General features: G+C 50.3%; 1 protein-coding gene across 11 annotated transcripts in view; it reads left to right on the top strand.

Moving 5' to 3' along the window:
• Positions 1–11286, top strand: part of Rap1gap2 (RAP1 GTPase activating protein 2) — a 217117-nt gene extending 205831 nt beyond the window's left edge. For 9 of the 11 annotated variants that reach the window (XM_087571963.1, NM_001401654.1, XM_087571968.1 and 6 more), the window contains 6 exon segments: positions 1184–1297; positions 1517–1634; positions 2370–2496; positions 5893–5969; positions 6446–6484; positions 7291–11286. In XM_087571963.1, the coding sequence (XP_087428089.1) occupies positions 1184–1297; positions 1517–1634; positions 2370–2496; positions 5893–5969; positions 6446–6454 (445 nt within the window). In that variant the 3' untranslated portion in view covers positions 6455–6484; positions 7291–11286. 11 annotated transcript variants of the gene reach the window in all.
• Positions 11287–12276: the final 990 nt, after the last annotated feature.

Raw genomic sequence — 12276 nt, 5'->3', positions numbered from 1 at the left:
CCCGATGACGAGATGAGCAGAATGAAATAAGTATACCCACAAAGTGTGCAGATAACGAGCGCTGAGATGCCGAGGCAGGTTACAGCCCGGGCAAACTTTGAAAATGTTAAGCTAGTGCAATCCAGATGTGAAGACCATGCATGCTGTCAAGTCCCATTTCTAGGGAATGTCCAGACTAGGCAGAGTTCACAGAGACGGAAATAAATAGGTTAGGGGGGGGGGTGGGCAGTGAAACAGAGTCTTTTTTTTTTATGGCCTTAAAATGTTCTAAAATTAGATTGTGGCGATGACTGCACAATTCCATGAACATATTAAAAATGTGACACGTGTATTATGCCTCATTAATGCTGCTATTATAAAAAGCTCACCGAAGGGCTGGAGAGATGGCTCAGCAGTTAAGAGCACTAGCGCTCTTGCAGAGGATTGTGGCTTGGTTCCTAGCATCCACACAGAGGCTCACAAGTGTTTGTAACTCTAATTCCAGGGGATCCAATGTTCTCTATAGACACATGGGCACACCAGGCAAGCATGTGACGCAGTACACACATGCAGGCAGACACACACATAGACAATAGGTAAACAAACACGGCTTAAAGAAGAGATCAGTGGTTCTGGGGCTCAGAAGTACTAAAGAAGAAACAGGGAATTGAGGACAGAGCTGTCCTGCTCCCAGAGTCAGGGTAAATTGTGATCTTTGCTGAATGGCAGGAGGAGGCTCTTGGATCCTTGGGCTTAGAGTATCCTTTCCCTCCCCAGCACCCTGGGGTGCATTGTAGGATGTTCCCAAGAGTCATTATAGCAGTGCCTCCCGTTCCCAACCCCTCAGGAATCCATGGGTACTGTGTTGATTCCTTTATGGCCCTGCTCTGTTCCCTATGGGATTGGCTCTTGATTCATAGCTCTGCCTGGGGGAGTGGGCAGCACAGGAAAGGGATAGCCTGGCTGGAGGCCGTCAAGCCAGGACCTCAGTTTGCTGACTTGGAATATCACCATGAATTCGGATTGGCCTTTATTGTGGGGAGCAGAAACCTCTGCTGTCTTCTGTAATCTCAGTGGCTCAGGTGGGGAGGGGAGAATTGGCTACCCTCTGTGGTCCCTGCAGTCTGAGCTCTGACTGGGGCCAAGGGTGGACAAGGGCAGGGCCTGGCCTCCAGCTTCACTTCTCTTTATTCTCCTTCCCTAGTGACAGTGCCTCCAGCACCCCCAAAACCCCAGATGGCGGACACTCTTCTCAGGAGATAAAGTCGGAGACCTCGTCAAATCCCAGCTCTCCAGAAATCTGTCCCAACAAAGAGAAGTAAGGGAGCTCCGGTTTGGGAAGGGCTGGGAGTAGCCACTTAGAGTCCTGGCTCATGCACTCTGCCGCCAGGCAAGCTGAGAGGGGCAGTTCTTGCCTTTGGAAGTCTCTGGAACACAAAGACCACTGGGCAGAGGCTGGGGGAGCTGCTGTGGGGAAGCTCAGTTCTCTGGTGGACCTGCCTCTCTCTCCATCTGCCTTGCTTCCCATTCTCTGCAGGCCCTTCATCAAGTTGAAGGAGAATGGCCGTGCCAACATCTCCCGCTCCTCCTCCAGCACCAGCAGCTTCAGCAGCACAGCAGGGGAGGGCGAGGCCATGGAGGAGTGTGACAGTGGGGTAAGTGAGTCCCAGTCAATCAGAGAATAGCACTCTGGGGCTGTCTTAGTCAGGGTTCCTATTCCTGCACAAACATGACCAAGAAGCAAGTTGGGGAGGAAAAGGGTTTATTCAGCTTACACTTCCACATTGCTGTTCATCACCAAAGGAAGTCAGGACTAGAACTCAAGCAGGGCAGGAAGCAGGAGCTGATGCAGAGGCCATGGAGGGATGTTTCTTACTGACTTGCTTCCCCTGGCTTGCTCAGCTTGCTCTCTTACAGAACCCAAGACCACCAGCCCAGGGACGGCACCACCCACAGTGGGCTGGGTCCTCCCACCATGATCACTAGTTGAGAAAATGCCTTACAGCTAGATCTCATAGAGGCATTTCCTCAAGGGATGCTCCTTTCTCTGTGATAACTTCAGCTTGTGTCAAGTTGACACACAAAACCAGCCAGTACAGGGGCCTAGCCGGTTACATTTTGCTTTAAAAGGAGGAGTGGCCTATGCAGCTGTTACTACCAAATGAGAGCAGTGAGTGAGGGGACTCCGTCTCAGCAGAGTGCTTAGGAGCAGCAGTGGAGGTCGCTCATGCCAGGGGGACACCAACTGGAAAGAGGTCAGGGAAAGGCAGTCATGGCTGAGGCAGAAGTGCCATGGAGGGTTGGAGACAGTGGCTTGCGTGGTCCATCTCAGGACAGCGGTGGGGCCTCTGGGTATACACGGGCCTTGCTCACCCAGTTTCTCTCCTCAGAGCAGCCAGCCGTCCACAACCTCGCCCTTCAAGCAGGAGGTGTTTGTCTACAGCCCGTCCCCCAGCAGCGAGAGCCCCAGCCTGGGGGCCGCTGCCACGCCCATCATCATGAGCCGGAGTCCCACAGGTCAGTAGCATGTGAAGATCTGCATGATGTTGTTAGGAGGACAGAGGTGTGCCCTGACTGAAGTCCTAAGGGCATGCATGTACCCTAGGCATGCTTGACAGGCCAGCTTCTCCTTTTCCAAGATGTTAGGGCCTCACCTCCACTAGCGTACACCATCTGCCCAACATCTTATCTTCTCATAAATGGGGAAACTGAGGCTCAGAGAATTGAATGATTTCATGATGACCCCATGGTGGAGAAGTTAGGATTGAGTGATTAGAAGACTGTATGCTCTACTCATCTCTCGCCCTACCCTGTCACTTCTGAGGGCCAGTGCCACAGCGGTGATTTTGAGCACTGGGCAGTGAGAGGAAATGACAGTGGAGGGGGCTGGAGGAACGAGAGACTATGTTCTGGGTGTGGGTGAGGTTCAGTGCAGTGGGGGTCATGGAGAGGTGAGAAAGGACAGGGGTTATGGGGACCATGAGTGGGCTGCCAGGAGGCCTGGGGAGGACTCGGGCAATGTTGGTAAAAGCCACTGAAGAGCCTGGAGGAGCCTCCTGGTCTTGAGAAAGACCATTTGGCAGCTGCATGTTGAGTATAAAAAGGATTGGTGGGAGCTGGAGGGGAGGCACCAGCAGAGGCCCAGTGGGCTCTAAGTGGAGTCAGGATCATGGCAGAGCATGTTGGGGTATAGAACTTACTTGGTTGGTAGTGCAGGCTTAGGGAGAGTATAGGGACCTGCGTCTCTCAGGTTTCTGAGATCCCTACAGTTGAGCTGTGTAGGAAGTACCAGGTTGGAGGAAAAGGAAAGGGATCAGCTCTCAGGGTCAACCAAGTACCCAGTGTGACAGAGGACTTTTACCCAGGCATGCACTGTGGGGGAAGGGCGAGCTAGTCTGAGAAGGAGGTGTTAGTAGGCAAGCAGTCTCAGGCAGTAAACAGGAAGAGGAAGGGCAGTTGCTAGGTTTTGCACACACTGGTCAATCATCTGTAAACACTCGTACTTACATGCACTGTCAATATTCACACTGACCAGAGGAGGCCAAGGCCTCACCATGGTAGGGGAGGCTTTGCCATCTCCATGGTCTAAGGCATTGGGTCCTTGACATAGCTGTCTGGGTTAACAGGACACACTCTCTCAGGACTTCCAAGGCTCCCTACGAAGATTTGATGAGCAGACACTGTAAAAAGCACACAACCATTAACCTAAATGTGTCTTGTGGGACTGGAATAAAACATTAGTGTGACCAACCAGTTCTCAGCTAGGGCTAATCTCGCTCCCCAAGGGACTTCGGCAATATCTTGGTTTTCACAATAGCTGGAGTCGGGGTGGTGGTCTACTGGTTATCACTCACTCTGTAGAGATCAAATGATGTCAAAAGGAGGATGTAGTGAGATCCAGCAGAGACCATGGTAAAAGCAAATGGCACTTTGTGGAAGGCTTTCTAGTTAATGAGCAGTTTACAGCTCCCTGTCTTGTGGTCAGACAGCTCTCCAGATGGACTCTAACCTCAGCTTTGCTGCTGACTGGCTCACCTCCCAACCCTCAGTTTCCCCATTTGTAAAATGGAATAGCCCTACACATTCGCTGATTTTTTTTCCCTAAAAAAATTGCTTGGTTAAATATTGATGGAATGAACAGATAATCTATCACCAAACTGTGTCCTTTGTGTCACTTAAGTAAATATCAAAAGCAGTGAATACCAGCCTGCTCTCCTGGACAAGGTCTGAGTGAAGAGAGCCTTCGGGAGTGTCTGCAGCTAACTGGTTTAAGGTCACTCAGGGCAGGAGGAAATGTGGAGCAGGTGTGGACTCTTTCCCAGTGCTAACTACGACCCCAGCTGGTGCATCTCCCCACCCACTGGCTGTATTTAACCCTGATTTTCTGCTTCTGACCCCAAACCCCATGTAACATGGACTTGGAGGTCTGGAAACCTGTTTCTAGCTGCTCCAATGAGTGTGTGGAGAGGCAGGCTGAGGGGAGAGGGGTGGTCTGGGAGTCTTCTATAATTGCAGATGCTTGGTCATTGTCTATCCTCACTTCAGCTTCTGGGGACACAAAGGGAAGCAATTGTCAGGGTTTTCAGGGAGGGTCTAATAGCATGTGTGTGTACATGTATTCGTGGTGTGTGTGTGTGTGTGTGTGTGCCTGTGCATGTGCATGTGTGTGTGTGCATGTGTGCATGTGCATGTGTGTGTGTTTACATGTATTCATGGTGTGTGTGAGTGTGTGTGTGCATGTATTCATGGGGTGTGTGTGAGTGTGTGTGTGTGTGTGTGTGTGTGTGTGTGTGTGTGTGCATGTATGTGATGCATAGACATGGTAAACTTTACCAACATTGCCAATTGAAGCACAGTTTGAAAATAATGGCAAAATATTCAGTATTCTTTTACTTTGATTCTCATAGGACAGTTTCAGTGATACTTAACTCTGGCGCCTGTAGCCAGTACAAGGCTGTAGATGACAGTCAAATCTGGTTGCCATGTGGGTGTTGATGGATATTATTGACTACATTGACATTTTGCACTGGAAAGACAGCATTTGTCTGTCAGTGATACAAACAGCCTCTTTGCTGAGTTTGGTAGTAGTTTTCCAACACTGGGGGGCAGGTGGCTGTCATGCTGGTCTTCACAGTGTAGTGGCGGCCGGCACAAACTTCTTTCGAGTTTAGTTGATTTATTATTTCTTTCCATTAGTTCCTTTCTTTCTTCCTCTCTTTCTTTCTTTTAAAGATTTATTTATTTATTACGTATACAGTGTTCTGCCTACATGTTTGTCTGTATACCAGATCCCATTACAGATGGTTGTGAGCCACCATGTGGTTGCTGGGAATTGAACTCAACTCTGGAAGAGCAGTCAGTGCTTTTAACCCCTGAGCCATCTCTCCAGCCCTTCCATTAGTTTCTTACATCTGAAGAACAAAACCACACACCAAGCCCGGGTTTGTAACATTGTCAGCTTCAGTAGTTTTAATGCTTTCATTGAGATTGATCTCAAGCCCCCACCATTTCATCCCTGAGCTTGGTGCTGAGGGGAGATGCACAGCCTACCACCTTAACCAATCTTGATAAAAGGACACAGCAGATGCAGTGACACAGATAAAAGCAAAACACTGCAATATAATGAGGAAATATCCGTTATCTTCCTCTTATTTGACCATAATCTTGCATATCATATTCAAATTTGGCTTGTTTACTTATGAGCTTCCATAATTTAATTTTGAAAAATTTTAAAGTGACCCTTGTATAATAAGCAGGGTACAGCATTTCTCAAAGTCTGAGCATTGTTTCTGACAGGTGGGTACCTGTGAGGGAGCATGCTTTGGGGGAGGTTGAGGCACTCCCTCCCTACTCGGTGTTCTGACTTTGCTAGAATAACCGCTCAAGCTCCATATCTACATTTTATCTTCTTAGATGCCAAAAGCAGAAACTCCCCGAGGTCAAACCTGAAATTCCGCTTTGATAAACTCAGCCATGCTAGCTCCAGTGCGGTAAGTATGGTGTGGGCCTCTAAGGAAAGGCGCCATGAGTCCTACACCCCACATTCAGCACCCCTCCTCACAAGACTCTTCCTGTATGCTGGAGAGAGAGAGAGAGAGAGAGAGAGAGAGAGAGAGAGAGAGAGAGAGAGAGAGAGAGAGAGAGAGAGAGAGAGAGCGCACCTGGAGAGTGCTCGTTGGGGTCCCCTGAAGCACGCAGAGATGAATCTGGGGGTGATGGTTCCTGTCCTTACTTGCTGCAGACCAGGCTGGGCAGGTGGCCTCCAGCCACCTTTGCCACTCCTCCTGCAACAGAGCCACATTCTAGCACACAGCCATCCCCAGAGCTGAGATGGGTTCTGCTGACCCCAAGTCCCTTCCTGAACTCTGATTGCCAAAGCCAAGTACACAGAAGCTGCAGGTGGAGGCTCTTGTCTGTTGGTTTGTGTGTTTTTTTTTTGAAAAATTCTTGTGTGTTTTTTACACAGGGTCACTAATGTGAAAGTGAAGGCCTTCCCTTGTCCAAGGTGAGTGTCTTACTGTGGCCATGAGAGGGGAATATTCCCTTAAAGTCACAGTGTCTATGGCTTTATGGCCTGAGAATGGCCAGAGGAGGTCAGCTGAGAAATATGGAGGCCTGCTGTTCATGGTCATCTCCAGGCTTCATGGGGAAGGAGGGTATGAGAACAGTGGCTGGGAAGAGCTGTCCAGTGGCATTGTGGTGAATCCCCACACAGGGTGGAGCTGGTTGTAGCTAGAAGGGGACATAGCTGAAGAGTTCACGTCCTTCCCTGGAGGGAGGATTCCTCAGGTTAACAGTTGCTTTTGTGCAGGCAGTCTGTCTCTCCTTAAAATTTTGGCCAAGGCTCCAGGCTGGTGTCTATCTTCCCCATATGACATGAGATGCCTCATGTTGTTGTGAGGGACAGTCCCAGGGTAGTCTCTCCTGGCATGATGCACCAGTGAACTCCTGATAGTGAAGTCGTCTGAGACTCATTGGCCCCACCTACTCAGTGAGGTCCCCCTGGAGTATGAGTGAGTTGGGACCGAGAGGAAGGGTACAGTTAAGCTCACTTTATGTTAAACCCACGTGTGAGAAAACATAAGAGAAAATGGGAGTGTGATGTTGGCCTCCACTACCTGTGAGGGAATGTGGATGCTTCCGTTGCACAATACTTACACACTGCTTCTGGGGGCTGAGTCCTGGCCCATTGTACTTGGTAGCCTCCTAGTCCTGAGTGTAGTCACAGGCAAGTGGGTTCCCTCTCTGATTCCAGCATGTTCTCATCTCTCTTTTACCCAGTTCTCCATCTTCCCTTCCTTATCTCCTCAGGGAAGTGTGGACTTTGGTCTACAGAAGGCTCCTAATTCCAGCAGCTTGGGGGTGCCGTCTACTACTCTGACCGTGTAGGCCTGCTGTCTCACTGGTCGCCTGCCCAGCAGACCAGCTGTCTGTCCCACGTCCTGACCTGGCCATGACCTTGCCGGATCCTTCTCCAGACCTGAAAGCCCCAGCCTGTACTTCTGACCTCCCGATGTGACCGGCTCTCTGAGTCAACTATCATGTTTTACATGCAGGAAAAGATTTGGGCAAGGGGGACTCTGAGTCCCAGGGGGCTCAGGGAGAAGTTAGGGAGCTCGTCTGCCCCAGAGACAGAAGGGGGTTGTGTGGTGGGGAGCAGAGGTAACTGCAGAATGGTGGGTGGGTACTGTCTGTCTTGGGTCACAGTACAGTGCCTTCCTGGGCATGGTGGAAAGGCTGCTCTTCCAGGAATATCCCAGCATCCTCAAGGTTGAATGCCTTTGCATTTCTGACACATCTGCTGGCCCAGGCCTAGGGAGCTCTGTCCCTTCTGCCAGGGTCCTCTCAGGAGGCTCAGGATGCTGGAAGCTCCAAGTTAGAGCTAGGTGTTCCAGGACCCGGGTGCATGCTCCCTTGACTGTAGTCTCAAGGTTTTTCCTTTCTAACTCTATTCAAGCTGCTGATCATCTTTGTGGTTGGAGAAGCCCTGGTAGTGGGCAGCCAGGAGTCTGGAGTCCAGTGCAGGAGGACTCAGGTCTCCACTTTTGTGAGATTTTGGAAAAGACAAAGTTTAAGCCATCTCTTAGGCGAGAGAGAGGGGAGTGATGTAGCGGACTTGGCAAGTTTTGGTCAGTCAAGTATGTGGTGGAAACAATCTAGTGTTCTTCCACCTCCGTGGTCCTGTCACCTGTGAGGGGGCTGATACTGCCTAGGGCCTGCTTCTAGGCTCAGTCCCCTCCAGTCTTCTTCCTTCCATCTCCAACTGCAGGTTTCTAGACCACTGTCCCATCTGCAGGGCTCCTGGAAGCCCAGATCCCACGAGCCCGTGCTTTAAGACACAGGCCATCTGTATTCCTTGCATGGCCGCCTTCTCTGGGTGAGCCGGCTCATCCCGAGGAGCTGTCCTTGGCTCCTCAGCCTTCCAGGTTCGCAGGGCTTTTCTGCTCCTGGGTTGGGAGTAGAGTATCCACCAGGCTAAACCCTAGCTCTGCACAGCAGGGACTTGAAGATCCCAGCCCATTAGGTACACATAGGTCTGTGGCACAGGACTGCTTAGTCCTGGGCCCCCATTTCAGTGAGCAGACGACCAGATTTCCAGCCAAGTGCTTTGTCTGCATAGGCTCCTATTCCCAAGCCAAAGTACAGAAGGGTGGGGCAGCCCTTGGGGCTGGTACTGTAACTGTGTCATCTGAGCACAATCTTGATCCTTCATTCCCCATGCACTTATGTGCACCCAGGGGAAGGGGCGGTCTCCCCGCCACTCCACTCGGGGAAACCTGCTTACATGAAATACTAATCTGGTAAGACTTGTTCTAGTTAGAAGGTCAACAGAATATCTGTTTATCTTTTATTAAAAGCCAGCGTAGCAGCACCCAGGGCTGGAAGGAGGCGGGTGGATTCTGGCAGTGTTCTGCTGGCAGGTTCCTGCTCGAACTTGAAAGGTCAGACTGTGTTTTCTTTGAAACTATGACAGGACTCTGGCTCCCTTCTCGGTGTTGGACAGCTTTACCTGCTTAGTGGTTCTGCTGTGTTGTATTATGGTCTGGGTCTCCCAGGGGCTTCCAGGTTGTCCCATGTTGTCTGGAAACCTTATAAGCTTTGTCCCCACTGCTTCGGCTACTCTGCCTGCAGGCGTTACCTCTGGGCCAGTGGATAGGATGGCTGACTGTGTACAGAGGCAGTGAGAGGCCCTGGCTGTGGTCTTCACCCTTGGTTTGCTCCTGAGATACTCTGGGCAGGATATGAGATGCCCCTGACCTCTGCTCATGCCTCTGTCTATCTAGCAGGTCAACCTGTGGCTTCCAGAGTAGGTACCACAGCCCCGCTCAAGTTCTCTCTGCTTAGCAGGAGGAGGATAATGGTGGGGCTCTGCCTCCTCTCAGCCCTCTGGGTTGGAGACTGTTCCTCCCACACTCTGATCCAGTCTTAGGGCTCCGAGTCTTGCTGAGACCCCTTCATGTGACTGGGCTTCTGTAGACAATGCTTCTGCTTGGATTTGGGGGAACCTTTCCACTGTTACCTCCACAAGAGATTCTCCTGTCACAACCGTGGAAACTGTTTTGCAGGTGTTAGTAGGCATCCAGACGCCCCCAGCTCTGTGGATAACCTGAAACAGATGTGGGAGAGCTCCGAATAGAAGGCCAAAGCCAGAGTTTCCTCTGCGATAATGAATGTCGAATGGTGTTTCTTGGAAAACAATCCCAGGCACCATTTGATACCCAAGCCTTCTGGCCCCTGCTTGCTTCTCATCAGACCACGTCATCTTCCAGAGGAACAGAAAGAACTTGCCTGAGGCCACACAGCCGCCTAGTGGCAAAGCTGTTACTAGACCCACAACAGCCTTGGCCCTACTGCATACCAACTCTACCTACTGTTGGCTCAGCAAGCGGTTGCATTTCTTGGAGCCTGGGTTTTGAGGAAGCCCAATAGCTGGGGTCTCTGCATTGGCAGGAGAGGTGCTGGGGGTGGAGGGTATTAATGGGGCCTCAGTCTCTGCTGTTTCCCACCATGAGAAGTCTTGGTCAGCGAGGACACAGCCAGTGGCTTGGGTGAAGGACATGGACGGGGAGGGCTTACATAAAGTGCTTCTTTGGGTTTTCAGTGACTGGGACAAAGGTACCTGGACAAAAGTGTCTTTGTCCTAAATCAGGACAGAAAGTGATAAAATGAACTAATTCTCTGGTCTATCTTCTCTCCCTCCCTCTCTCCATCCCTTCCTTCCTCTTTTTTTGGTGGTGCTGGGGACGTCCCCAAGGTCTTGCTCATGCTGAGTGAGAACCCTGCCACCGAGTCTAGGTCCAGACCTCTCCAGCCTTTTAAAATGGAGGTGGGTAATAAAAGCCCAGATCAGGTGTCTAGGCAGGGCACAGCCAGTTTCATTTTCTTTCCTTTGACCCTTTAAGGTGCCAACTCAAACATCACCTTTTGTTCTTTGTTTCTCAGTCTGCAAAGACAGCTGTGTTGTGTGTGTGTGTGTGTGTGTGTGTGTGTGTGTGTGTGTGTGTGTGTGTGTGGGTTGCCCGGGGTTCAGATAGAGCTTATGGTTTCTGGGCCAGCAGCAACCAAGTTAGCTCCATGCTCTGGACCCCCATGCTCCCTCCCCAGCTTCTAGTTACCGCTCAATCAAAGGCAAGGTTGACACAGAGAACAAGGCTACTCCTGCCACCTGGAGTGGTAGAGGGCTTCTGAGGCATCCTACAAAGCTCTGGTGTCTGTTTCAGCACCAGCTGCATGCCCACACCAATCCCACGTCTCTTCACAGCCAGGCTATGTACTCCTTTGGGAGAAAGAAGACAACTTCCAGAGCCAAGGGTGGTCTGTAGTGAGCAGCAGCTGGGGCAGTGGCTTTGGCCTGGGCCTTACCATCTGCACCAGATGGTGTGCTTGGCTGCAAGACTGGAATTAGTCGTCGTTGTCTTTGGTTCTGTGACATTCCCATGTGAAAGGGTGTAATTCCCCTTCCCACTCCTTAGCGTATGCACCAACTTGTGATGTCCCCGCCCGATCTCCAGCTCCCAGGGTGCCGGTGTTGCCATGTGAAGAGATACCCATGTGGTAGAACCTAAGAGGTGTAGTTGGAAGTGACCCCTGTGACGATGACTTTTCTTTGCTTCCTCTCAGTGAGGGGGGTGATTTGTAGATCCTGACTGCCTATGTGATGTAAATAGTGTACATCTAATTTATTGCTATGGTAGCACATTGTATTTGTTAATGTATAAAACAAATTCTAAAAGGTTGAAAATGTATATTTTGTTGCTTAAATGTGTCTTTGCAGAAATTGACAATAAATAACATATTTTGTGTCCATTAGAGTTCACGTTTCTTGGAGTGGGGCACCACTAGACTCTAGCAGGGCCTTTCCCTGGGGGGTGGCTATCGGTTTGAACCTGTTTACAGACTTTATTAATATTAAAAACAAACAAGACAAACAAACATGGTGCCCGGGAAATAGTTTGTTGGATAAGATTGCTTGCTCTGCAGATCTGAGTCTGAATCTGCAGCCCACAAAACCCATGCCTGAGTGCACATGACTGTGACCCTACAGTGTGTGTGTGTGTGTGTGTGTGTGTGTGTGTGTGTGTGTGTGTGTAGAAGCAGACAGATACTGAGAACTTGCTTGTCAGGCAAGGGAAGATGGCAAGCTTTCCGCTCACTGAGAGACCCTGTCTCGCGTCAATAAGGTCCAGAGTGAGGGAAGAAGACTAATGATGTCCTGGGCATGCGTGCACAGGAGTGCAAACATGTGCTCCACGTACACATGCATCACATGTGTTCATGCACACACATACAAAGTCGAACTAACAACCAAAAAAAAAAAGGAGTTTCTGTTTTAAAAAGAGTCAGACATACTCAGGCATGGATTGATAAGAGCTGGCTTTGGTGAGACCCGAGTTTGCCATATTCTCCGGCACTCCTTACTGCTTAGCCCATCAGCTGCTCACCCACTCTATTTAGTCTCTGTGGTACTGAGGAGATGAGCCTCCTGCTGCTCACTGACTTGTCTCCCTCCTAGCATTTTCCCCCCTTCGCCCAAGCTCCTCTTCAGATTCTCTGTTCAAGGAGTCTCCGGTAACTAAATGCTTCTCCTATCCTCCTTCCTCTCACTCACAGTGGCTACACTCACTCACGTGCTTTGCTTGACCCGCTGGGTGTAGACTTGAAGGCAAGAGGTCGGTTTTAAGCCTCTGTTGGGGACTTGCTTTGTGATCCTGCGCAGATTATTCAACATGCCAGCATCTGAATCTTCCTCTAGGTGCTATCAGAAATATGAGCATGAGGATAAAAATGAATTCCTGG

Source organism: Rattus norvegicus, chromosome 10, assembly GCF_021556685.1.
Source record: "Rattus norvegicus strain SHRSP/BbbUtx chromosome 10, alternate assembly SHRSP_T2T, whole genome shotgun sequence".
In the NCBI taxonomy this organism is placed as follows: Eukaryota; Metazoa; Chordata; class Mammalia; order Rodentia; family Muridae; genus Rattus; species Rattus norvegicus.
This window is presented reverse-complemented; position numbering and strand designations above follow the sequence as displayed.